The sequence below is a fragment of the Calypte anna genome, chromosome 3, assembly GCF_003957555.1.
Source record: "Calypte anna isolate BGI_N300 chromosome 3, bCalAnn1_v1.p, whole genome shotgun sequence".
In the NCBI taxonomy this organism is placed as follows: Eukaryota; Metazoa; Chordata; class Aves; order Apodiformes; family Trochilidae; genus Calypte; species Calypte anna.
The window spans coordinates 40,176,596-40,204,045 of NC_044246.1; the positions used below are offsets into that span (position 1 = coordinate 40,176,596).

The following is a 27,450-nucleotide window of genomic DNA, read 5'->3' on the forward strand; positions in this document are numbered from 1 at the left end:
TTCTCCGTTATCCTGCTTGCAGCAAATGACACTGACAACAAAACTTTCCTCCTAACAATGTTGCTTCTGCGCTCTGCAACTTTCTTCGCACAGACACTTTTTTTCTTGTTCTCTTTAGAACAAGAAGTAGTATCTTAGTTTAAAGAAATAAGTTTTAAAATAGATTTCCATTCAAACCACATTATATTTCCTCTCCTGCTTTGCACATGACCCTCAGTGAAACACCATCAGCTTTTAAGGCTACCCAACAACTGACAAAAAAAGTTGATAGCAAGAACAGCAATGGTTTTACTGACTATACCATACAGTACATCAATTGCTCCTTAACAGGACAAATTCCTGTTCAGAACTTGCATCTCATTTATATCTAATCTTATATGCTATGCTGGAGGCAGCAAAATAATTTATTTTGCAGTGACTGGCAGGCTTCAATGTCAGTATTTCTTGAGTGACTTTAATTACACTGTAATTTATGACTGCAGGTCTCAAACTAGCCCTTTGTCATATAGCTTTTTCTGTAACTAGCATTTAACTAAATATTTGACTAATTCTTTAACTAAATTCCTGTTAGGAAAAGGCTTATGTAATGAAAGTTACAAGGGATGTATGTTAATGTAATAAAATAAAAATCTTAAACTTATATAAGTATCTAGCAAATATCATAAATCAGAAAATCTAGTGAAGGCAGTTTGCTCTTTAGTTTGATATATTTTTTCCTTTTTAAGGTCTGCCAAATTAAAACATAGTTTGCCTCAGAGCAGAGTAAATTTTGCCGTGACTGTGCATGAGGAGGCACAGCTGAAGCATTCTGTCTGGCAACTGAACAGATTATTTGAACCCAAAATGCAACATTTCTCATTCAGAGACTGCAGATGTTTTATTCATGAGCGTTTGCATGATACGGCATGATACCACATTCAGCTTGTTGGAACTAAGATATAGGCAGGTTAAGTGATGTGTCCAGAAAGCATAACAGAGCAGGAGACAGCCTGTAGTTCCTCTGTCTGAGCCCTCTGTGCTGGCTTCAACAAGCAGATTTCAGATACACAAATTAACTAATTTTTTCTAGACAAAGAGCGGGCTTTTAAGGCAATTGCTTTTAGCATCTGGCTTCAACCCTTAAGTTCTATAAATATGAAAATGCCATGCCCTGAAAAATAGATTAAAGTATGAATATTAAACATACCTACATTAGAAAGCAATTCATACCCAGGTAAAGCTGTTACTGCTCCAGAGTGATCAGGGTGTCTGTCCTTCCACTAGAGCTGCAAGGACTGAATTTGTTTGCACAGCTTCTTCATCCTGCTAGGTAATGCCCTGTCTTTCTCGGTACCTGGATGTGACTAAAAAAAAAAAAAAAATTAAAAAAAAAAATCAAATGCTATAGCCTATATTCTCATATTATTAAAGCTTCTGATTGTTCCCACCAGTCTGTAAAACCGAAGACAGAAAAAGTCATCACAACCACTGTCATTTATACGTAACTCATGTATATACAACTGTATAAAAACCTTGCCGTATTATCATTTGTGCTATGCCTAATTGTAACAGGCTGCTGCTCATAGTGGACTGACATAGGGCACAAAAGTGGGGCCTTGTTCCTGACTTCTCGAGTCTCATGGAAGTCAGTGGAATTTGGGAGCAATACAAGAAAAGCACACTAGGTTGTCAAAGGCATACCAGGAGATTGTATTTATTGTTTCCTTTATCTAGAGACCATGGGGACAAATGCAACCTGTGTGCCAAGCAGGCCTTGGGGAAAAGTAAAGCTCCTCGAGCTGTTAAACAGCACAGTATTAATGATAAATAGTTCTTCAACAGCTGCCTAATTTCTCTTTGAGGGGAGAGAGCTGGCAAACAAACCCACTGCGGTGCAGGTTGCTGGGGAGGGGGACAGGTCAGAAAGGAGAGGGCGGGCAGCCCCTCACCCCGAAGGCAGGCGGGCAGGCAGGCAGCATGTCTCACAGCGGAAGCAGACGGGCGGGTAGACCCCGAGGGTGCGGCCCGCTCTCCTCAGCAGGCGGAGGGCGCTGGCCCCGCCCGGCCGGCTCTCTGGCACGGCTCCCCAGTCCGTACATGCTTCACGTTGCGGTCCTGCGGCGGCAGTGGGAGAGTCAATCTGTCTGTCACGACGGCACGAAGCACCATCCCCGAGTCGGCATCGGGGAAACGCGAAAATGAAAATAAACGCGTTGTTTCGGCTTGCGTTTCGGGCCTTTCTCCCCTCCGGCTGCGGCGCGGCCTCCCGTGGTCGGTGCAGGCCGCGGGGCGCGGGGCCGCCGCCATGGCAACGGGGGAAGGCGGGGCTGGGGCGTCGCCGGGCTGATTGGGCGGTGGCGGGCGCTGACGGCTTCCGGCGTGCGCGCGCGACCGGCGGCAGGGCGGGCGAGCGGGCAGGGGCGGGGGGGGCGCCCCTGTGGCAGTTGGGGCGGTGGCGGCGGCGGCGGCCCGGTTCGGTCCGGTCCGGGTCCGTTCTGTGTCGGTGAGGGGCGGCGGCGCGCAGCGATGGACACGCTGGGCAGGAAGGTGGTGGTGTGCGACAACGGCACTGGGGTGAGTCGCTTCGGGATCCGCCCTGCCGCCGGTTGGAGGGGGGGGGGAAGGGGAAGCAAGGCGACTTCCCCCCGACCCGAACGGACCCGACTCGGCTTCCTGCCGGCACGCCCGTGGGCCGCGCCCGGCCTGCCGCCGCTACCGAACCCTACCGCTTCCCCCGTGTCCCCCCGCCAAGGCGCTTCCTGGCGCTGGAAAGGGCCCCGCTGCTTTCCGCCAGCCCCGGCCCGTGGCGGCGCGGGCCTGCGGAATGAATGGGCGGGGGGAGGTCGGGGCGGAGAACCGGCGGTCCGGGCCCTGTGCTGGTTGTTCGCTTATTTCTAAACCGAATGAATAAAACTTGACGGCGGGGGCGAGGTCTCCGGTGCTGTGCCTGCTGCGTGGATGTTGTGCTCTGCTCCCCCGTACCCTCAAACTCCCCCGCCCCCCTCCCGGCTCCTCTGTTTTACCGGGTGTCTTTCTCTGCATATCCTGAGCAAATCTCTCCGTAGCAACGAATACTTAACCGAAAATACCGATTTTTAGAATTTTTTCTTTGAATTATTGTTAATTCCCTGTGAGCACATTACACGTTGAGCAACCAGGGATCGCCCCTCTGCGTGTGCAGGGTTACTGGTTTTAGAGAAATGGTTGTGGGGTTTTCTTTCACCTACGTGTCAAAATGGAGCATCATGCTTTCACTGAGACCTTCCTTCATCTGCAGGGTATTCAAAATTGCTATTTTTTTTAATCGAGAGATATCCCCACACCCCTTCTCTCCTCCTTTCACCTTCTCTGCTCGGGATCAGCGTGCAGACGCCCACTAGAAATTCACTTTTTTCTCAGGGGGTTGCAGGCTTTGGGGCGCCTCGACAGGAAGTGAAAAAAGCCCCAACCTTCTATAGGAAGCGGATAAGATGCTTGAGGGGATTTTCCCCCCTCGGTAATTTTGTTTCAAAATCTAAGTTTTCCCCGACTGAAAAATACTATGTGGAGAGTTTACACAGCTGACAACACGAAAAGATCTCTTAAATAGGAAAAAAGAAAAAAAAGGAATTTATTATTTTTTTATAAAACTTTGGAATAAAGATTTTTTTTCTCTTTTTTTTTGTTAAAACCCAATGGGGAATAGCTGAGACAAAGGAGATTGTTGTTATACATTTAATTAGAGGGGTAGTTTCAATTAGCACCTGAAATAATTAGAATGATTCAGGAATAAAAATGCGGTATTTGTCAGTTCTGCTATCTTCTGCTTTTTCCTCCTATAGCAAAAATTATCTTTAAAACGATTGGGTTCCAGAGCTTTTGGGCTCTTTTTATGCTATAGTTTGGAAAAACAAAAGGAAAAAATAAAGTTTTTTCCATTTTCTTCTTACAAAAGGATGAGGAGGCTTCTTTTTTTTTTCTTTCCCTCATTGTTCAATACTCTTATTGTCATGCCCGTATATAAAAAAAGAAAATTAGACTTTCATCCTGTAGCGTGGTCCTTTACATGGCAATAAATCATTAAGATATAAAATGTTTAGTATACCAATAGTGACAGCAGTGTTGTGTCATGGCCAATGTGAGGCATGGGGTAGAAGCCATTATTTTTACCTATTTTCCCAAGTTGGGTTTGCAAGATGGATTTTGTAGAGTGCAACATGTCTGTGTGTGCTTTGAAATCATCTTGGAATGATGCATTTTTTTCCTCTGTGAGTTGTACCAGCAGGATATAAATAACTGTAGGAGCAGAAGGTGCCTTTATAGTGCCGAGAGGAGGGGCCTGTGTCACTTGGGCTTGTGTTGCTCTGGGTTATGCTCAGCCTCTGAGCAGAACAGTGTGTGTATGGAAGTACCCTGGCCCCAGCATTCTTTGTGTGGGAGAGCCAAGTATCAAGAAACAATTGTTAAATCAGTAAGCTCAGAATATTTAGCTTGGTTTGGGATGATTAAATTAGAATTGGAATAATTAAAGTGAAAGAAAATTTAATTCAGTAGATCTTTCAAGGCTTAACTGCATATTGAGATTATCAAGTAGTTCTATATTGTCAAACAAGCACCTTTATAATGGTTTTTTTCTGGATGTCAGAATGATTTCAGTATGATTTCTGATATGCTATGATATGTGATACTTAAAATGAAGATTGAAATTAAATTTCTTGCCAGGTACCAGAAATATTGCACAAAAACGGAGAATATCTTTAGTAAAATCAGATGCAATTTTAACTTTAGGCATGCCTCTGAAGATTACTGTTTTTGTATGCTTCTGATGTATCTGGCTGCAACCAATCTTTGAGGAAGAGGTGGTGAGAAGGAAGTTCTTGCAACATGTAGTGTATCAGAGAGGCAGGCAATGACCACCCAGAGGTCTGAAATATTAGAGATAGATGTGGGTTTTTTTGTTGTAGGACAAACTAAGTTACTTAGTGGCATGCAAGATTGCTCTAATTGTATTTAGGGTTTTTTGGTTTTGTGTTTTGTTTTTTTTTTTGAGTTGCATCAATGCAAAGAATCACTAACAGAGACCTGATAAGAATTATATTATTCATTTTAAAATTTGTCATGTGACCTGTTGGAGAGCTTCCTCATTCTTTTAGCTTGAAAGAATACTTATACATACAGGTTCTTACTTTTGATGACTCAGTAGGAAGTGAAAGAGTCTGTATCAACCACAGTGAAATGGAGAAGAAACTATATATGGTAAAACTTCTTACAGCTCAGTAGCTGTTCTGAAAACCTTCTGAGTGTATAGCAAATGTGTGCAAAAATGAATGATGGTTAACCTTACGGGGATGTGTAAATTCATTGAGTGCTATTGTTGAGACATGTTGTATACTGAGGATTGCACTGAAATGATTTGATAATTGTTCCAAGAGGTGTGCGCAGTAAGGGAGTGGTGTGTTGTTTGTTTGTTTTTTTAATTTGGGCACTATTACTTGGACTTGGGTCAGTCCTTCAAAATGTCTCATATGTTTGCTCTGGTATAAAATGTCTGGTAAAATCTGGTGCATTCAGGTAGTGTGATCCAGAAATGCCTGTGACTGCTCTTTGCTTATTCATAGCAGCACAGCATTCTTGAATACACAGATAACATCTATGTAACTCCTAGGTACTTTTGGGCTTAATACAAGCAAGAGTTGATAAATACTTGTCTATTCAGAGAACAGGGATTGAAACAGAATGGGCAAAGTTTATTGTGTACACAGTGTCATTCTTTAGGGTCTGTTTCAAACAGCTCTGCCTTTGGAGACAGCAGGCACTGAAAGGGTGAAAAAAATCAGGTTACATAAACAAAAAAATCCTTCCCCTTTATATTAAGCAACTGTTAATTAAACATCTCTTGCCTCTTTCTGTAACTAGCTTTATAGTTTTCTTTCTAAAGCAGGTACCCGTAATGCTGCAGTAAGGTGAATAATTTAGAGCAAACAAAAGTTTTCATGTAACTGTTATGGTAAGGGCGGAATTCCCCATCAGCTGCAATTAGCTGTACTCTTGCTCTGCTGTGATAATTATTTCAGTGGCAGTCTTCAGACCTTGCTTCAGAAAACTCGTTGAACGTTTTGGAAATTCTAGCAGATGACTTTTAATGAAACCTGTAATGGATTATTAAGCTTTCAGACAAGGTCTCAGGGAAGCTGTCTTTTTTTTTTTGTCCTTGGGGGCTTCCAACACCCTACAGGTCAAAGCTCTGGACTGAATTCAGTGTTGACTGCTTTGACCTCAGGGTTGGACAAAACGTCTCCTGAGGTTCCCTCCAACCTGAATGATCCTGTGATGCTATCTTATTGCTTATGCCTAGATGGTTGAGTAATTTTGCAGCTGAAAATGGGTAATGTTTGGGACTGCAGAATGTTCTGGCAGGTTGATGTAGTGCAGTATGTAGATTCCAAGTATGCATCAGAGAGAAGCCTGCTCTGTATGAACTGCAGGCAGAAAATCAGCATGTGATGTATGAATAGGACAGCTAAAGAGCATAAATTGCTGGTCCTCATTAGCTAAAACTGTAACTTTTTAAGTTCTTGTTTTACAACTGAATTTCCCCTGGTGACTGTGTGGTTTTTTAATGCTCACTGTTCTCTTAGTGTGTATACTACCCTGGGACCCATCAATGTAAAGCTTTCTTTCATACGTGTATGGGGAACAAACACTTTCCTGTTTGGTGTGAACTACCCACAGCTGAGGTTTTGGTTGTGCTGTAGGTTTTAGAAGTGCTTACTGCAAACTTTTATCATTTTCTGTAAAAGAAACCCGGAAAATAATAAAAATGAATGAAATCCATCTGAATTCCACAAACTGTCTGCTAGTTCATTATCACTTGTTATAACAGCATAAGATCTGAATTTGCAAGGTTTTGGATTTAATTTGTTCTTTTTGTGTACTCATAGGAAGGTGTGGACCATTACAAAATTATGAATTTCAGATTTCTTGACCTTTTTTATGGTGTGGTGGGAAATCCAAATTCAAACACTGTACTCTTGTACACCTCTCAATATGCTTAGTAATTTTAATAGTGTCTGTTAAAAATCTGACAGTCTGATTCAGAAAAGATTCTGGAAAATACTTAATTCAGTTTTACTGATCTGTGCATCATGTGAAATGCATAAAGTTTATCTGAAAATATAAATCCAGTTGGTTTCCAGTGGGACCAATGCTCTTAAATTTGAACTTTCAATTTTTTACTTCAAACCAGGTTTCTATTGGTTAAAAAACGCATATTCTAATAAAAGTCTTTCTTTCTTTTCAGTTTGTGAAATGTGGCTATGCAGGTTCAAATTTTCCAGAGCATATTTTCCCAGCTTTGGTTGGAAGACCCATTATAAGATCAACTGCTAAAGTGGGAAACATTGAAATCAAGGTAATTTTTTTTCATTACTATTCCTTTCTGACTGATTATAATATTTAGGGTCGCGTTTGACTTATGTAATGTTTGGAAGTGCTTTTTCATTAATTCCCCTTTATGCTGTTTCAGTATCTCAATTTATTTCCATGTTGGGTTTTTGCCTGTAACAAGCTACAAGGTTATTAAAAGAATAATCTAAAGCACTGGAGGTAGTACAACTAATAAAGTAGCAGGTAGGGCTCAAGTGTTTCTGGGCAAAAAGGGGCTTCAAATGCCAGTACATAATTCTGTCAAGATTAGAAGGCAGAAACCAAACAGAAGTGGTTGATGTTTGTCACAGAGCTGTAATGCAAGATTCTGAGACAGTGCTGAAGAACTGCTGGAGCTTCCAGGTCTTTGTATGCTGCTTGCTTTCAGCTCACAGTTGATCTCTGTGATCTTGTATGAGATGTTTAACCATGGTTGTGTTTGCATTTCTTTGTTTCTATTGTTTTTGTTTTCTTTTCTTTTTGCTGTTGGTAGATGTTAGGTGCTTCACACTAGTTAGACATGTAGAGGCTGTGTTCAGGCTGCTTCATCTTGGGATGTTATTCCAAACTTGGAATGGGGTGGTAAAACTGTTTGTGAATCTTTTTCTGATGTCTGGGGAGCTATAATTTCTCATTTTATTTTGTAATTACAGTGATGCTTGAAATCTTAGTAGTTGCTTCTTCAGTACATGCTTCAGTAAATGTCTTGGCCCTGCTGTGTTTGCATCCTCCCTTGCTTAGAGCCACACGTTCTAACCTTGTGCCACTTTAGTGATCTGAGCAAGCTGAAAAAGAATGATTTCCTTGTCAGGTAAAGTTTTGACTGCCTCACTAAACAATTGTGGAGGCTTCAATTTGAGAGCAAGGCAGAAGCAGGAACTTGAGAAAGAAGCGGGAGGCAATGCAGAGCTGTAGAAGCCAATGCAGAGCTGTAGAAGCCCTCATTTAGGCCAGTGAAAATCAAGTTAGAACCACATATGTACAGCCTTTCAATTTTGCTTTCCCTGTGGCTTGTGAGCAGCAGCTTAGTAAAAAGGAAAAAAAAAAATAAATTTACCCAATCTCGTTCCTTATTTTGTGAACCCTATAGGCAACAAGGAGGACTTCAGTTACCTGATTTCTTCTGCTGCCTGTAAAAAGTTAATATCAGGAGAAAATCATAATAGGAAGTCAAAAGGATGAAAGGCATCACACCTTTCCAAAATGCCTTTTTTTATTTTAAATATTGCAGTACCACATATCTTGTGTCAGTTTGCTTGAAAGGATGGAGATCTTTCCCTTACACAGTAGACAAGAGTTTTTGTAAGGAGAGGGAAAACATTTTCCTTTCTCTTCTAAGACTTAGAGAAGTTTTTCTTTGAGTATCTACTTAAACTTAGCATGAAAATTTCTTCAAGGAAGTCCTGGTAAACTTTTATGCAGTGATTTACAAGTCTTAAGTCCTAGAAAAGTTCTCTTGTGTGAAATCTTGGTATTAAAGTAATGTTTTCTTTCCAGCTGATCTGATACAGCCTGTCCTGCCAGTTTTGGTATCCTGTGATTATCTGATAAGTTAGTTCAGTATTATTATGCAATTCATCATTGGATTGGAAAGATAGGAGGTAGTAGTGGGTAGTTGCTATGGGATTAGTGTAAAAGAACCAGTAAACTATAATTTCATATGTATTGCCCATATTCTGTTTCAATATGGTTCACATGGGTGTATTTTGGAGACTATAAAGTGTGTCTAGATTCTTCCTAGAAGTTTTATAGCATCTGCCTATAATAGCTTGTCAATCTCTCTTAAGGAAACAGTGTATCAAGAGAAGAAATCCCCCTCACAGATACTGTGGGTATTCCAGTAGAATAATACAGTTGGAAGACTTGTTAATTACAAGTGCTGTTTTAGTTTGTGAGATTCTTGCATATTTCCTGAAAAAAAAAATAAATTAGCAGATTAGCTTTATGCCAAAAATTACTTCTAGCCATTTGTTGCAAGTTCTTAGGGGATAAGTTAAAAACTGAATAAAGGAAACTGGGAAGATGATAAATTTGAGTTTTCAAACCTATCCAGAAAAGCTGTCATTCCTGTGAAATTCAGAAACTCTCCTGTTCTGGTTTGGTTTAAACTGTGTCACTCTCCAAAAAGAGTCTGGAAGTTTATCAAAACAGTGATTATCTTCCATCTTTTGAGTTACCAAATTCAGGTGGCTTCGTTCTCATTTCAACCAGCAGGAGGGATATAGCTTTTTCTTCTACTTGGAGTCCTCTGTTTAGGACATAAGCACTTAAATTCAGTTATTACTGGGATTATTTTGCTTAAAATTGCAACCTTAAAACTCTTAAGATGCCACTCTTCACTTTTACTGACTTAACTAATCTTTGAAGCAGGGCATTAATAACCCTCTTAGGAAGGCAGGACAAATAAGTAGCTTTGACTAGTGAAAACAATTAGGATTTTAGGGCAGATCAAGTTTCAGTTTCTGTCGAAGACAGCCTAGAGAAGGTCATTCTCTGGATTTGAGGAAGATGCCCACATTCTGACCAGCCTCTTTGTACTGCCTGTCCAAAGGCAGATGCCAGAAACTGTGCACTTTTCCTCTGACACCATTATCAGAATAAGTAGAATAAGTAGATGCACCTTACTGGTGCTGACAGTTATTCTATGACTTTGGACACTTCAGGTGGCTCAAGTTATATTTAATCAAATAACAAAAAAATTGTAATAAGTTTGAAAATGGCTGTAGTATAGTTTTGTACAATATTTGTATGCTTCAAATATCTTGTAGTGTTCCCCAGCTGCTTTAATTTATCTTTCTACCTCCATAGTTTGCTATACAGAAAGAACTTTGAGATGCTGCTCTTACTACTGCACTTCATGACTGCTTATTCCCATTCTGACAGTAGATATCATAATTTAAGTAAATATTACTCATTTGTGTGAATATTGGTGCAATAATATATGAACAGGTTAGTCTGCTTATTGGTGACTACCTTTATGTTATTAGGTATTTAAAGCATAGTATTTAAAACAAAATTTAAATCAAGCATTTTTCAGAGCTAGTTATGGTCAAATGCCTCCTGCAGAATCTTGTCTAATTCATATAAATGCCTTGCCCAGGGTAAAATGTCAGTGTTACAGAATATTTATGCACAGAATCCTGTTTATGAGAGAGAGGCAGATAGATATTGATCTTGTTTGCAATGTAAGATGAATAAACTTGACATGCCAGTGACATGTAACAGTAGATCCCTTTAAAGAGGCACTTGATTCTGAGATCCTGTGAGTATTAGCTTGGCCCTAACAGAACTAATTGGGATAATTTCCCGCTGTACATGCATCTCTTTTCAGCCTGTTTCTACTGTGTACTTAAAATAATTTGAGAATTTCATTTAGGCCTTTTCTGACTTTCTTGCTTCTACCTTCTTTCTTCACCTTTCTTGACCTGTTGAAGTAGAATAACAAAAAGATGGTAAGTGAGGTGCCCCTGTGGTGTTTGTTTACCATTTTTGCTTGGTGGGACCGTAGTAGCTGTTATGTTATATTTTTTGATTTTGTTTTGTCTTGTCCTACATTTTACATTTGAATACATACTTATTTTGGACACTGTTCATTGCTTTGGTTTACTAGCAACTAATTCATGAGAATATTTTGTGCATTGCTTCTAAATGCTACATAGCCTGTAGTTTTCAAGAGGTAAGAATAACTTTTAAATATCCTCCTGAGCTCAGTATCTTTAACAGTGTAAGCTGCTATATTTAAGATTACAAACTGAATAAACTTTCAGATTTCAGTTAGACGAGTGTTACTGAATAGCAGAGGTGGAAGTATGGAATGTCATGATACAGTTTCCTCTGCAAGTTCGGTTGTGCTGCCCTTCCTCCTCTTCACCTGCCAATTGCGCATGTTTGTTACCTACTCTTGAGAACAATTGTTCTGCCCTTTAACTTTGTTTTTAAAGGATGTGAAAGTTTTGTTCAACTTGCTTTGCATATTTGAATAGTGGCTTTTCCTGGGCTGTCCTGTTCAGTAGCGTTGGAGTGTCGAAGAACAGTGCGCAAAAAATTTGCTTCTGGTTCTTCTAAATGGTGGAGTTTCTGCTGTCTTAAATTCTCAGGAGTAACGAGGTTGTGTGGTGGAGTTCTCATAGTGTGGTTTCACCAGAATACATTAGTTTTAAAATGTTAGAGGCTTGATTTTTATTTTCCTGTGTAGCTGAGATAAATAAAGTGTGATCTACTGCACAAGGGAAAATAAAGCGCCTTGTCATTAAGAGGGGGTGGAAGAGGATGAATTGATTTTAAACTGTTTTCAGTTACCTCCCTTTATATATAGTCAACAGCAACTCTTTATAAAAGAAGGCATTATAAACCTGACACTGGAGTTTTTGATGAGCATCTTTTCTCCCTAGCAGTGAATAGTAGGTTGAGTAACCTTCACCTCCAAGTTTTCTGTGCCACAGCAACTGCAAACTGCGGTGGCATATTTTTGTATGAAGCAGCTGTGGGGTGTTTTTTCATTCTGAAATCAATATAATAATAGTATGGAAACAGTGCTGTTGGTACCTTGAAATCTGTTCTTACAGGCTAAATATGAGCAAGTGAGTTAAGGCTTCTTTAGAAAAGTATAGGAATTAGTAGGGAGCAAAGATAAATGTTACTGTGCATACTTCCTCTGGGAAATACGTGGGAAAGCAGAAGATATGATGCTACTAATTTGAATGTGTGATGTTTGCATAACTAACTTTAATAAACAGATTGCTTAATCAGTATAAAATGACTATACAAACTATGCTTTAGTTGGTTGCATTTATGTAAGAATGAATTACTGGGGGTTTTGGCTTGGTATTTTTGGCATGGAACAGCCAAGGGTATATTTTATATTTAGATGTCTCTCTTAACACCTTACTGACATAGGCAATATGTAAACCATTATTTCTTTTAATGTCTAGTGTGAAACTTCTGATCTCTTATTTGCTTTTGCTACTGTTGGGTATGCTTATTCACCACTCATTATTCCTTTTTTGGTATTGTGCACAGAAATTTGCAACATGCATGGAAAAATATTCTGCCAATCCCACCTACTACCTGTATGTGCTATTTGCATCTCAGCCTTTTGAAATTAGTGTTTGATAAAAGAATTTTGGAGGTGGCAGTGAGAGAAGCATCATACTTACAAAGCTTGTTGTGATGTCTAGCTGTAGCAAAGTGTATTGGTTTGTTTTGGGTTAATTGGAGAATGGAATTAACAAAGTTTATTTTGGAAAAGGTATGAGGTGGGTAACAACCAAATTTAAATACTATGCGAAATATATTCTACTTGCCTCCTAAGTACCTGAAAAGGATTCTAAAATGTGGACATTAAGAACACAGTTGGACACAGGCTGCTGCAGTTCACTGTCATTCTTGAGGATTTTGGTGTTGAGAAAATTTGCAAGCACTGACATGTTTCTGTATTAAAATTTTACAGGATCTCATGGTTGGTGATGAAGCAAGTGAGTTGCGCTCAATGCTGGAAGTCAATTATCCAATGGAGAATGGCATAGTTCGGAACTGGGATGATATGAAGCACCTCTGGGACTACACATTTGGACCAGAAAAGCTTAATATTGACACAAAAAATTGTAAAATACTACTCACAGAACCTCCCATGAATCCAACTAAAAATAGGGAGAAGATCGTGGAGGTAAGTCTCTCTAGTGGAAACTGTTATATACAGTCAGTGAAACATTGCTAAGAGATTTGAACTTCTTGGAACACCTGGTAAATGTCTGAGGCTAAGCAGTTCTCCTGTTTTGTGACCAAAATTCATGCTTAACTGTGGTCATGAAGGCCACTGTGGTTAAATTCAAGCAAGCTGGTATCATTCAAAAGTTATTAGAAGGCTTCTTGTGTCAAGCCGTGTTACCATTAAAACACAGAATTGGAAATACATGGTTATCTTCATCTATCCAAGATACTGGATGAATGTTAATTACTGTAAATGACTTGGACTTCTGTAAGCCAGTAAATCTTCAGAGGAGTTTTGAGGTTTGAGCAAGATTATGATTACCAGGTGGAGCATTGTTGATGGAGGTAGTTAACACAAAGGTGTAAGGTGTTATGACAGTCAATTCACTAATCTTTGATTAATGCTAGGGGATTATCAATGGAAGCCTTCTAAGGAAAGCCTGGATCCAGAGTACTGGCCTGGGTGATCCTACCTGAACCTTGTGTTAATGTAGGTTGTCAGATGTATATTCTTTAGCTGTAGTACCAAATCACAAAGACTCAATTTTGCAGAGCAGTTATGTTCTGAGGAGAACAAAAAGTTTAGTTTCCTGTTACGTTTTTTCTCAAGCATCATAAGTATTTTCAGTTACAGTGAGTATTCATTGTAACTGAAAGTGTAATTTAAAGAAAGTGTCATTGGAGTAGATGCTTGGGCTGGGAAAATGTATTCTGTCTGGAACTGTCCATTTATCAGAACTTTGAATAAGAAAGCTTGTGTGTATTTTTTTTTCCCAAATTTGTTGCTTCATCCAATAAGAATTTCCTTTTATCATTACCTGCTGACCTTTAAAATCCTTTTGTTGTGACAGCTACAGTAGTGCTTTCTGCAATGTGGCAGTTAATATATTTGTGCTAATGTTGCCTTTCAGTGACTTGAAAGCAAGTGAAGTGTAGCAAAACTGGAAAAACTTAAGTGAAAAAAAACTGTACAATCTAAATTCAGCATTTCTTAGCAACTGGGGACATTAGTGACGTATTACCCAAGTACTATATAATGCAACATTAACAATACTGTCTATTGTATATCAGTCAGCTGTAGTGTGATAGATGTAGCAAATTATTCTTTGTGACCTTCATGTAGCAAGAATGGTTGAATTTCCTGTTCAGGCTTCTTGCTTTTCAGCAGCCTACAATAATGTTCTTGATTCTGTTTTCCTCCTAGACACAAAAGGCTGAATTTTAGTTATTCAGAGACTGAGTAATTTTATACCATAAATTGAAAAGTCACTAGTGGCTTCTGAACTCTAATAAAATATTTGTAGTGCTCCATTTGCTTTTTTAAACCACAGAGATTGTAGATCTTTAATCATGATCCAGAGAACTGGAGAGAACTAGAATCCATTTTTCTAAATTTAAATTTGAGTTAGAGAAGCTCACTGTTTGTATTAATATTTTTAATGGCTCACAGTGTTAAGAGGACTAGTGGTTGTTTAGGTTTTTAACTGTAACTTATTTATACTCTTTCCATTTTTGACATGGATTCCTCCTTGTCAGGGAGGCTAGCTCCATATCAAGCAGAGGACTGAATTAACAGTTTTCCTAAAGCCTGCAGTAAATACAATAATGTCTTTGCATTTTGTGATATATTGCAGTAGCATTTTAAAAGAAAAGCTTAGTCATCTGGATCATATCAAGATGATAGATAATTATATGTGCTGTTCTTCATTCTGCTTCCAGTAATTCTCTCTCACCCCATGGCCCCATCAACCAACTCGGCTACATAGTAACAGCACCAAGTGTTCTCTACAGCTGCATTGTTAAGTGTATTTTGAAAGTACTGTTTCTTGAAAGTACTCAGCATCTACAAGGCACTGGGCACTGGTTGCTCCTCAGTTTAATTGAGTGTTTGCCATGTTTTTGTCCCTCATCATCTGCCGCATTCTTATTCTGTAATAACTTCAAGAGCAGTCAGACTGTAATGGCATATCATTTAACTGAAGAGATATTCTAGTGTAGTCCTTATGCTAGTCTCAAACTACTGTTCTTCATTTTTTTTCCCCAATTTTTGGTTCCTCCTTTCTGTGCTCAGTTAGAAGATCACCTGTGGTTAATCCAAAAGCTTCTGTCACATGAAGAATCTTTTCAGGAGAACATTCTCCTCAGTGTTCCCATCCTAAGATTTGCTAACGTATGTCCTATGTCAAGGCATTTTTCATGTCAAACAGAGCAGACCTAGATGTCTTGGAAAAAAAAATAACAAACCCCCCAAAAGCCTGCAAATAGGTTATAAAATGGTTTTGCAGTGGCTTCTAGAGTTTAGTACAACATGCGAATGCAGTAACTGATGCCATTTATTCATTTTGTTTTATGAAGATAATTTAGATTTTTCTTGAGTGCTTACATAATGAAAAACTTGAGTTGTTTAAAAGACACATCTTTGGATTAGTGCTTATTGTAGATAATGGCTATTCAAACTGGAACTCTTTTTGAGTTGCTGCCCTCTTAACTATTTCTTTTGTGGCAGACATTTCTGCTTCTTGGTTCTGAAGACATTGGGTATGTGCTGAATTGTGGCCATTATGGAAGTTGCTAGCCAGCCTTGTGATGTCTTGCTTGTTCTCAGCTCATGCACCTGACTGCTGTATTAAATTTCCTTTTATATTACCTAGTTCACACTGGTGGGTTTATAAAAACCCACAGCATGGTGCTCTCTTGGCAGGGTACTCTGCAGCTAACTCCCTCTGTATTCCTTTCTACTTCTGCAATACTGTGTGCTCAAAGCAGATATCCTGAGAAAAGCACCATCAGTCTTCCCAGGGGTTTTGCATTCTGCTTGATACAGCTATGAAATAATTAACTTGACTTTACAAGGATCAGGTTTTTGATATGGGCCACCTGTTTAAAATCATGTTATTCTAACAGAGGAGGTGCTACAAATAGTTCTAAAATTGTCATCCATCAGCTGGTTTTCTTCAAAAATATTTAGATATCTTTTACTTGAGTTGTGGGAGTACTTAGGATTTAATTAGTTTCTAATCCTAGAAGTTGCAGAAATGCTCGGGAGGCTGCAGAATAGCAGAAGCAAAACTTTTTGTGTGTGCTGGAATAATAGGAGTTCATCTGTTTTTTTATGGTAGAGCATTTTGAGGGGAAAACTACTGTACAGTATGAGTTATTTACTTGCCCTTTTTGTCTTTATAAAGAAGACAAGGTCCTATAAACTCTATGGCATTTAATCTTAGGCTGTTTCTTCACTGAAACCAGCTTAATGGTTAGGGGAACATAGTCTGCAAGACAGGCAGTTACTTTTCATGTTTCAGTAAGAGTTCTGCATACCTGTGGTTATCTGTATGTGATATCAGACTGTGCCCTACCTATATCAGTAGTAGTGGATTGTGCAGTAATTCTAGAAGCTTGTCATCAGTTGCCCTTTAAAAGAAGGGAAGAAGGTGGCCCAGATGCAGAGAATAACCTGTGACACTGGGCTTGTTCTAGACCCACATGTGTAGGAGTCTTGTGTTTACTTGACACAGTCTGAGGTTGTACGAAGTCTGAAGACCTTAATATGAAGTATAAAAAAAAAACAACAAAAAACCCAAACAAAACCTGAACTTCATTAGATTTAAAGCATACGCCTTTAACAGACATTTCATTCCCAAGTCACACTTCAGTAATGAAGTACTTGGCTGGTCTACAAGTACTGCCTCCCACTCATTAAGCACCATGGAAAATGGCTTAGTAAATTGGCAGAAATTGGTGTGTGGGTTTCTTGTAGGTATTCACTTATGCTACTAAATGGATATGGAGTATTTCATATGGCTCATCTTGTGTGAACGGGTAAGTTACAGAACTGAATGTACTACTGACAGCCATAAAGCAAGTAGGTTGCTAATGTCTGTGTAGAATCCATGCAATGAAATTTATTGGAAAGTGGTTTTATCGGTAAAAATACAAAATCTGTGAAATACAGGTTTCAAAATCTGTGAAATGTTTTTCTTTTAAATATTTAGCTTGTTTTGAACATTTATTTTTGCTTTCATCTTACAGGTTATGTTTGAGACATACCAGTTTTCTGGGGTGTATGTAGCCATTCAGGCTGTTCTTACTTTGTATGCACAAGGTAGGCAAAGATAACTTAAAATCTGTTTAGTTTATAAATGTGTTGCAGAGCCAAAGTTCTATTATGGTATTAATAGGTCTTGGGCTTAATTCAACACCACTCAGCCTATGACCTATTTTGTTTTTGAGGAACTGTTGATAGGAACCAGTGTTAGTGTTGTTTTAATAGACTAACTGTCCTTGTAAACACAACAACCTAGTGTATCAAAATTCTCATTGTTTCAGGGCGTAGTCATTTAGCTTTTGTCATGAGTCTTAATGACATGCTTTTGCTTTTCTGATAAAGGAAAAACGTATTCCCATAAGTGAATTTCAAGATGATGAGTAAGTGACTTACATGCTATTTTCAGATCAAAAAAAAGTGTCGATTCTTTTGCTGTAGACAAACCAGGATAAATGATCCTCAGCCTGGGGAGAAAATTAGGGATTCACTTGATTTGATAGAAATTCTATCATTGACTGCAATCCATCTAGGATTTGAATAAGTTACTCAAGTGTATTCATTCTAATAATGTCACTTTTTATGTCTGTTTACTAGTGGCTTTGTGTATTTAGCTGTGACATAGCAGGACATAAATATCCTTATCCATTAACATGTCATCCTAGTTTCTATGCCCAAGAACAAAAGTAATGATGTACACAAGTGTGACTGTTATCAAAGTCATTTAAAACTAGTTCTGTGCTATTACACTGCTTCTTCCCACACTTGGATTTTCTCTGGTTTGATTCCTTATAAGTGTTTAGTTGACTAACATATAGTCTTTAATTATGCTGTAATTTTACATGTATTTTACATGTTGTGCTCAATTAGTTTGTGAATAACATGTGAAACAACTTAGGGAAGTCCAGTTTTCCTGCTGTCATCTAAAACCAAATTGAAGACCTTCTAAGATGTGAAAACCAGGTGGCACACAAACAACACTTGCTTTTGAAAAAAGCCTTTTAAAATTCCTAGTTACTTAGATTAAAGATTAAATTAGTGGCTAAAATTACACAGAGATGTGCCTCATTTCAGCACACCACATTTTGTTGCTGCTGTTAAAACCCTTAAGACTCATGTGCCTTCTAAAGGCAAAGAAGTTTATATATCAAAACCTAGTTCTAATTAGGAAACTCTTTAGCCATTCCTCACAAGAGTCCTTTGGAGTTTGGTGTAGTCCCTTGAGACTATTTCCTTCCTTACTGCATATGTCTGATTGCAAGACTTGTCTTTTCATGGTGGTTATTCCAGTTCACTAATAAATCTGAAGATCTGATCACACAGATGAACTAAGGTGTGTTCTTTTGGTTCATTCAAGGCAAATAACCAATTTTTTTACCTCCTGTTTACAAAGCTTGAGCAAATTACACTAGCCAAGCCATTGCATCTTGCTATGTTCCCTCATTTTAAGATCTCTCCTAAAGATATATTTTCTTGCTTTAGGTAGCTTGTGGGAAACTGTAAAACTGGTCTCTGATCAACTTTCACCATTGATTTTGCTTATTTATTTTGTCAGTGAAGCATAGAAACTTCTGTTTCTATATACTTTCATATCAGTTTTTTACGCTTCAGAATGCGGTGGGTTTATGGTAAGCTTTTTTCACAGGAGCAATTTCTGTTATCTGTGAAAGTGGATGTGATTCAGCCTAATGCTGCTTCAGTGGTGAAAAAAATGTGTGTGTACAGTCCAAATATTTTGTACCTTAGGAAAGCACTGTTTGGGGTTTTTTTTTTTTTTTTTTTTTTTTTTTTTTGTTTTTTTTATAGACCATTAAAATTAAAAAGTCCTAATAATTGTTGGAAGGTACCTTGTGGCCAGACTACCTCTGGTTTTCTTCGCATTTGAGAAATAAATATAGGGTTGCACATACACAGCTGAATCTGAGGAGGAATTTGTGCCCCAACAAGCATTTAATGGTCTTAGATATTATCTTTACTTAGGGTGCACTTTAAGATGTTGAAACACCAGATAAAATTGTGAATGGAAGGGTTATAAGCACTAGAAAAATATAGAAGTAGTACTTTTAAAAACACAGATGCAAGTGTTTGTTACTGTGAAAACCTTAAATCTAAAATCCAGCTGAATGAAAATAACTGAATTTTATGTTGTGACTACTTTTCCCAAAATGATGACTGAGGGAACAGAGATTATGTTAACTACAATGAAAAATCCTATCTTAAACTCACTACTATTCTGGTGTAATTATGAAGGATGAAGGGGTTAATAAAAGTTGTACCTTTTTTTTTCCCCCCCCCTTCCTTTCTTTTAGGTTTGTTGACTGGTGTTGTTGTGGACTCTGGAGATGGTGTAACTCATATCTGCCCAGTTTATGAAGGTTTCTCTCTTCCTCATCTCACCAGGCGGTTAGATATAGCTGGGAGGGATATCACTAGGTACCTCATTAAGGTAAGATGGGAAGAATTTTTAAGGCTGAAGCTGTTATCTGTGGTACATTGGTTCAAGTTAAAGCCCCCTGACAGCAAGAAATCACTGCACATTTTCCTGTTGTTATTTGTATGTTAATTACATTAAGGATTCCTATATTTGATATATTGCTTCAGTCTATACTTGCTATGTTTCCTCATCTAAGTCACAAGTGATTGTATTCAGACTTCACATTTTCTTAGTTGGAGTCTTGTAGGAAGGGATTTCATTCCATATTTGGGAAGGAAAAATTCAAAAGTTGGCCTTCTTCATGTGTGAAATGAAAACAAAATTGTATTCTATCGGTTCTATTCATCTGTTTTCAGAAAAACTTTCTTACAGCATAGAATATAGCATAGTAATTCTCTGATTACTAAATAAGACTCTTCTATAGATTATTTGGGGTTTCATAAGTATAAGCAACAGTTTGGATTGACAAATCTTACAGTTAAGCTGGAGTGTTCTGAAGTGAAACCCTCAATATAAAGATTATTTTGGTTCTATTTCATTTGCCTATATAGCATTTATACTGAAAGTTGTAACAATGAAGAGAATTTCCCACTTGGAGTAATGTGGCTTCTACTTCTATTCTATTCTGGTAATAATAGATGCAATGTGACAAATTTGTCTTGATATTAAATTTGCAGTTAAAAAAGGGGAGACAAAGGTTTACAGGTAGGTTTTTTGAATTTACCTGTCTACTGATAAAGAGGTCCAGATTGTGCCTCTCACTTACTGCAACCTGCTGTGTTCCCTCTAGCTTCTCTTACTGCGAGGTTATGCTTTCAACCACTCTGCTGACTTTGAGACTGTTCGCATGATCAAGGAAAAGCTGTGTTATGTGGGATACAACATTGAACAGGAGCAGAAACTGGCATTAGAGACCACAGTACTAGTTGAATCCTACACGGTGAGTGTCTTGAGAGAGCTTTTCTTGTCCTGAACTTCGTAAGCTTAAGTTCAGGTAGCATTTAGCTTTGATGCCTTCTGATTTTTTTCTTGGCAGCTCACTTCCCAGGCACAGGAGACTGTAGAATCATATTACATGGTTCTGTGAAAACTTTTAAAAGCTTCGTTTTTTTTCTTTGCAGATTCTCAGTAGGACTTTGTACTCATTTTTGTTGTTGCAGATTCTTGAAATTTGAAAATTGTAGTACAGAGGATTGTAGAGAAAGTGGACTTATTTTTGCATGTCAGCTTTTCAACTTGATCCATCTAGTAGTGACATAGGAGACCGGTACCTGGTGACGAGAACTGTAAACTTCCTGTTAGAGGAAACTTTCTGTGCTCACACATGGAGGAAGAGAGCTTGCAGGAAGCAGTAGTCTTGCTGTAAAATCATCTTTTAAATGGATACTGGGAGTGGTATTGCAAGGAAATGTTTGATACAGCAGTATTGATGTATCTGGTGCCTGCTGTCTCAAAGTAAACTGCATAATGATTGAAGAATTTGTATCTTCTTTCAGTAGTACTGAAGGACTTGCAGTGGTGGCAGTTGTCAGTAATTTCCTGTTTTAAAACATTAGGGAACAATGTAGGTAATTTCCCCTTGGTTTGTTTAGTATCCAAGTGGCTAAAAGTAGTCTTCTCAATGGTTTTTTTTTCTCCACTAGCTCCCAGATGGCAGAATTATCAAAGTTGGTGGGGAACGGTTTGAGGCACCGGAGGCCCTCTTCCAGCCTCACTTAATCAACGTAGAGGGGGTTGGTGTGGCTGAATTGCTGTTTAACACCATCCAGGCTGCTGACATTGATACCAGGTAAGAGCAGAACACTTAAAATCCTCTGTTATGGTAGATGGGTGTTGTGAGAACAGTATTTAAACAAAGCAGCATCTTTTGCTTTAGACACAGAGATGTGCATTGCTGGTGCAGGGTGTGTAATGAGAGAGGGACTCCTGAGACTCCCTGATATTTTGGATCTTAACAAGTTGTCAGAAAACTTGACTATTTTGGTATGAATGAGCAAGGATAAAATCTTGAAAACACAATATATTTTACTGCTGCTTTCTAGGATGCCTGGTAATCATGGGCAAGTCTGCCAGACTGCTCAGTCTCTCTCAGTGTAATGTGACCAATTTTTAGGTTTGTATTTGCTCCCTATACATTACAGGTACCTATTTGTACTACAAACTATACCATATGACAGTAGAAGAATTTCTTTTTTTGTTTGTTTTTTTTGTCAGGTCTGAATTCTACAAGCACATTGTGTTGTCTGGAGGGTCCACCATGTACCCTGGCCTGCCTTCGCGACTGGAGCGGGAACTCAAACAGCTCTACCTGGAACGAGTTCTGAAAGGAGATGTGGAAAAACTCTCGGTAGGTACCGAATAGCTGCTTGATTTGCCCGGGGCCAAGTTTTATCCTGAATCCCCGCTAGAGGGAACCAAGTCGTCAGAAATGACAGGAGCTGCGGGTGGCCTTCCAACCAGCTTGCAATATTCCTGCCTTTCACATAGGTGGCTTGTGTGTATATGCAAAGTAATGCCTTAGAGTAAAAATGTATGTAAAAAGTATGCCTTGGAGTAAAAATGATTTTTCTTATTTTGAGACAGTTTTTGTTCATATTCTTAAGTGAAATACTCAAAAGGGGGAGGTTCAAATTCTCTCACACCACTAGTGGAATAAATTTCCCTTGTTCATTGGTGACTGTGATAAGCAGACAAAACACATGTTACAGAGGTAACACTGCATCATAATGCAGTCTGCTTTTCAAGGAGGAGAAGAGAAATATTTACAGAGAAAATTCCTTGGAGTGAAATTTCTAATGGTGACTAGAACTGAATTTTCATGGTTCTTAATACAGTGTTCCCTAAAAATCTTTTGCAGCTCTATGGAATGACTCAGTTGTACAGAATGTTTTAAGTCTAAAACAGTATTTCACACTTAGCTTTGATTTGTACTAATTTTTGTTTTTGAAGTTAGAGCTTCAGCAGTGAAGAGTTTAAGGGAGTATTAATTAGTTAAGCTAGTCAAGACTGTGTAAATTTTAGATCTGTTCCATCTACTCTTTTAAAATTTGGTATAATTCTAAAATATTTTATGATTTGGTGATCTGGTAGCTTCTCATAATCTTAGCCATTGATGCTTAGAAAGTGTTTTACTCTTTACCATGCTTGTGAAGTGCAAAAATGTGGTCTTTAAGTTTGTATTCTGACTCCCGAGCTTTTTGTGGATACAATGAAAGCATAATTTTGGGGAAAGTGTCAATAGCTGTCTCTAATTTCCAGCGCAGAGTAGTTATTTTACTTTGGTTGCGCAAGCTGTAAGCTCACACAGGGTGCCCTGTGCTAGCATTTCAGTTTTCTGGTTGCATTTTTCTCACTAAACAGTTTTCCGTTTTATTGTTCTGGTGGAAAGCACAATGTTATTGTGAAAGGCTTTGTTTCAAGAACCCTAGTAACATTTTCTTTTCTTTTCTTAGAAATTTAAGATCCGAATCGAAGATCCACCTCGTCGAAAGCACATGGTGTTTCTGGGTGGTGCGGTCCTAGCAGACATCATGAAAGACAAAGACAACTTCTGGATGACCCGACAAGAATACCAAGAAAAGGGAGTCCGTGTGCTGGAGAAGCTTGGTGTGACTGTTCGATAAATCCCAAAGCTTGTTCCCATCACATGTCTAAAGCTTTTTTTCTTTCATTGCCAATCTCTGAACTCACTCAGCTACATGCTATGGAAAGGCCTGTCTGTGGCCTTTTGACCCGGAGGTCAGGTTTTGTTTTGGTTTCTTGGGGTAGCTTTTGTTAAATTTTTCTTAATGTGGCTAAATTTGACTATTAAATTTGACCACTTCCCCGCAAACAAAACAGAGCAAGAGCAGCCTGTCTACTTCATTGTTCCTTCCCAGTAGGCAATTGGGTAATTCTGGTAGGCTTTTTCTTCTGGATTTATTGCTGTAGTACTGCTAGCTTTTATCTCTAGTTCACAAGGGGTTGTGTGCCTTTTTTAGCATAAGAAAACCTTTAAACAGCAGTTTTTGCTATTGGATCATTGTGGTGGTAATCTTTGCATCTTTTTTCCTCTACGTGAAGACAATTTTTTTTTTCTTTCTTTCTTTTGTGCAATTAGGAATTTTGATTAACTAGTTTAGCTAGCTGGAATGGCTTTAACACGCTGTTTCGATGTAATGTGGTTCCATACGCACTGCTGCCTAAACTGGCTTCTGAGGTGGTTTATCCTTTAAAGGTGGTGGTGGGGCTTTCATACTGTATTTTTCTCAGTGGGCACAAACAGAGAAACACCTGGTACTCTGGCAAATGTAAATTTGTGGCCTTAGGTGTCTTTTTTTCTGGGGGGAGGAGACAGGTTTAAGCTGTGTTGCTTTTCTGTTAAGGGACAGCTGGGGGTCAGTCTGACCAAAAATGCCTCTTTCTATAGCTAAGTTTTGGTACAATGTTGTCTCAGCATAGGAAGCAAGAATGTTAAATTAGCTATTCTGTAACTGTTGAGAAATTTAGATATGCTGAGACAGGAGCCTCTCAACTTACGACAAGATTTAATACTTTCAAGAATGCTTGTGAAAACTGTAACAATAGATATTAAAAACCCCAAAACTTTGTTTTAAAATTCTGATGTTTTAAGTGCTTGTATGTACATCAGAAGCACTTCCATTAAACTTTACAAGTATATTAACCTAGTGCCAAGTAGTTACTGCAGATTGATATTTCAATGAATGGTGTTTATTTGCTGCAAGCAGATATTTATAAACAACCACTGGCAGTAGGTTATAAAGAATGACCTATATTTGTTCTGGTTAAAAATAACACTGGAGTAAAAGATGATGTTGGTTGGTAAATATCCACAATTCATTCTGTCCACTCTTGATTTTTGATACTTAACATGGGATGGGGAAGGAAGTGAAAACCAGTGATGAAAATGGTGTTTCCAGAAAGCATATTAAAGCTGAGTTGTTCTGAAAAATATTAAGTTGTCACTAGTAATTATCAGCCATCTCCTCTATGTATAGTTGCCTGTATTTTCCTTCTTACTAGTAGATTGGTAACTATCTTTGCAATAAAATCTGCCTTACATAAAGCATAGCAAAAGCTGCTTGCATACAAATGCCAGTTAGACTTAGTTCTACTTTGCTTTTCATGGAAATCTTGTGTCACTTCTTACTGGTTTTCCAAGCCTACCATAACACTTAAGCATAAGGAAGTTAAGGTCTGCTTTTGACTTCCAAACCTTGGAATGTACAAGATATGCTTTCATATACTTGCTGTTTGTCTGCATCTTTACATTAGTAATCGACCCCAGGAACATGGAAATATTAAACACCCTGGAATTCTTAAAATTTGCCTTTTTTCTAAATTGAGCAGACAGCTTGCTTTTGGCTGAGTGAGCCAAACAGGCAGAAACCATGTCTGCATTTCTTTAATAACAAGACAGTCACTATAGTACTGCTAGTAATGACCATTTAATTATAGGTGGGTGGGGTTTTTTGCAGCTATATTTACTCTTAACTTGAACAATATGAATTTACAGGCATGCCGGTCATGCCTCAGTGCATGCACTTAAACAGTTACTAGATTTTTGGGGGCATGAATGTAAGGGGTGCTCTGAATTCCTGTAGTCTTCTGAACATTTAATACACAGGATTTAAAAATGCTGTAGGCTTGCTTTAGGGCTATGGTTTCTCATGTGACTGTCTCTGGCTTTTTCAGACAGTGTTGAGAATCATGGAAATAAACCAAAGAATGACTTAAAACCTTTTTTTTTTTTTAATGACAATCTGTCATGTGATTTTTCAAATCTAGACCTTGACCCTGCAAACCCCTTTTCTAAACCATCTTCTCCCCTGTTCATTGGCTTCAGTTGGGTATGTGCATGTTTGAGTAAAGGTTTTGCAATTTGGCCCTTTCACTAGAGAACTTCGCACTGCCATGAGTGTCAGTTGATTGTGCAGAATCTTGGGTTTCCATGGAAACCATGTATATATTAAAAAAAAAAAAAAAAAAGGCAACTAGCATTTTAAATTACAACTATCCTGGATTCAGAAGAACACATACATAATCCAAATACTGAATGGGGTATTCCAGTTGTGCTCAGTGTGGTTCTTCATGTGTGTGTTTGCACACGTGAGAGGTGTGTGTGTGTGTGTGTGTGTGTGTGTGTTCTCTCAGCTAACATCTTAATATTTCTATGAAAGCAATCTGATTAAGGTTTGGTTTTGGGTTTGTGTTTTGGTTTTGGTTTTTTTTTTGTTTTTAGTTGAAGACCAAATAACTTGAGTTGTATTTGCAATATGCTTCAGCTCCTATAAAATTAGAATAGAAGATGCCGCATCAGTTGTGTAAGTTTTTTGGGAACATCCTATTTTTAATGTTAAGCTGCTTCAAACCCCTCCCTCCAGTGTTTTAGGATGTTAACCAATGTAACACAAATGGCTTTTTATACAGTTCTGAATAATGTTGACACACAACACTGGTTGAGACCATGAATGGAAATAAACATCTATTTAAATTGACAGGTCTTTTCAATATAAAAATAAAATCAGATTTTTTTCAAAGTAGATTATGTTTGCTTTGTTTCCTTTGGGAAATCAGTTCTGTCAGTTTTTCTCTCACTTAACTCCCATCACAAAACTATCATGAGCTGCTTATGCTGAGGAAATCTGACATGACAAAATAACACATTCCCTATTGATTGCTGTCACAGAGTGAGAAAAGCACCCCTAATCCATTCTCTAGCCAAGGCTCCCCTCCCTCCATCCTGGTTTCTTTAGCAGTAAAATAAAGTGCTTATCCTTGAACAGGAATCTTTTTCATTCAAGCTCTCTGCTTGGTACTGCAAAATGGGAAAAGCTCTCAACTTGTGTTGACTTCAGCATCTCTGGCTAAGCTCAAAAGTCACACAATGATGCTCTGTTTAGGAAAAATCACCTTGGTTTTATAATATGTGCTACTTCACCTGCATCCTTCGTTTTAACTGATAGAAGAACTGTATGAGAGGATAATGTGTAGTGTTTATAAAGATGCACTGGTTTGAAGCAGCTCCTGCACCTGAAATCTTGTAATTCTCAACTTGCTGTGTGGATTAGTATCTGGCCCACTAATCATGATGCATTTATCTGGCTTTTTCAACCAGCTTCTTCACCCCAGTTCATTGGACATGCATGTTCTGTATGCATGTTCTCCAGGCATCATGTCCCTGGTAGGATAATGGCTTTGGTTTTCTTGGAGTGAACCAGTACATGCAGTTTGGCTCTGGGTTTGTTTGACTCAGTGTCTGGGTGAAACACATCCCATCTTAGATACAGGTGTTTTGAGACAGGATTTTGATAGCAACTATTTAAAAAAAAAAAAAAAAAAGCCCCCCCCCAATAAATAAATTAGAAATAAGTCTCTACCTCTGTTCAGTACTAGTGTTCCCCACTTCTCTCCTGTGGCTCGCTTTGCCTGACATGACTTTAGTGTGGCAAGGACTAAATACAGCTCAGTTGACATTTTCAACTTTTTCAATAGTAAATTCCTCCCTGTGGGCACTTCATCTGTTTTCCACAGACAAGCATCATTAGCTGTTTCAGTACTGTGAAAAATAAAGTTTTTTGTTTGTTTTTCTGTTGGTTTGGGTTTGTTTGTTGGTTTAGGGTTTTTTTTTAAGTCCTTCCTGTGTTCTAGCATCCAGGAGAACAGTGTCAGAAAAAATTGTTTTGGACTTTTTCAGGAAGTATTAAAAGCTAACATTTTGCTTTATTTGAGCCATGTGCTATGAGTTCCTCTATAGTAGGTTGGTTTGTTGTCCTGGTTTTATAAGTCACTGTCACTTTGCCATTATAGGCCTTAAGAAAAATAATCTTCCATTTAGTGTGGGCTGAGAATTTTGCCTCTTGCCATCACTGCATCACAAATA

At 38.5% G+C, this 27,450-nt stretch overlaps 1 protein-coding gene across 3 annotated transcripts; it reads left to right on the plus strand.

Annotated features, from left to right (window-relative positions):
* The first annotated feature begins 2,366 nt into the window (after nt 1-2,366).
* On the plus strand, nt 2,367-27,153 carry ACTR2 (actin related protein 2). Of its 3 annotated transcripts, none has more exons than XM_030446599.1 (10): nt 2,423-2,553; nt 7,259-7,369; nt 10,821-10,835; nt 12,833-13,048; nt 17,122-17,194; nt 19,444-19,580; nt 20,359-20,508; nt 21,212-21,357; nt 21,783-21,915; nt 23,021-26,108. In XM_030446599.1, exons 1-10 carry the CDS (start codon nt 2,506-2,508, stop codon nt 23,189-23,191), a joined length of 1,200 nt encoding a protein of 399 aa, XP_030302459.1. In that variant the 5' UTR covers nt 2,423-2,505; the 3' UTR covers nt 23,192-26,108. The 3 variants fall into 3 exon arrangements, with proteins under 3 accessions (XP_030302460.1, XP_030302459.1, XP_030302461.1); XM_030446601.1 differs by having other exon boundaries at nt 2,447-2,553; nt 10,818-10,835; nt 23,021-27,153; XM_030446600.1 differs by lacking the exon at nt 10,821-10,835 and having other exon boundaries at nt 2,367-2,553.
* The last annotated feature ends 297 nt before the right edge of the window (nt 27,154-27,450 follow it).

Excerpts from the sequence above, each read along its gene's own strand:
- ACTR2 (XM_030446599.1), top strand. The coding sequence starts at position 2,506 with ATGGACACGCTGGGCAGGAAGGTGGTGGTGTGCGACAACGGCACTGGG. Across the intron at positions 13,049-17,121 it reads ATAGGGAGAAGATCGTGGAG|GTTATGTTTGAGACATACCA; the intron begins GTAAGTCTCTCT and ends TTCATCTTACAG. Across the intron at positions 21,358-21,782 it reads GCTGCTGACATTGATACCAG|GTCTGAATTCTACAAGCACA; the intron begins GTAAGAGCAGAA and ends TTTTTTTGTCAG.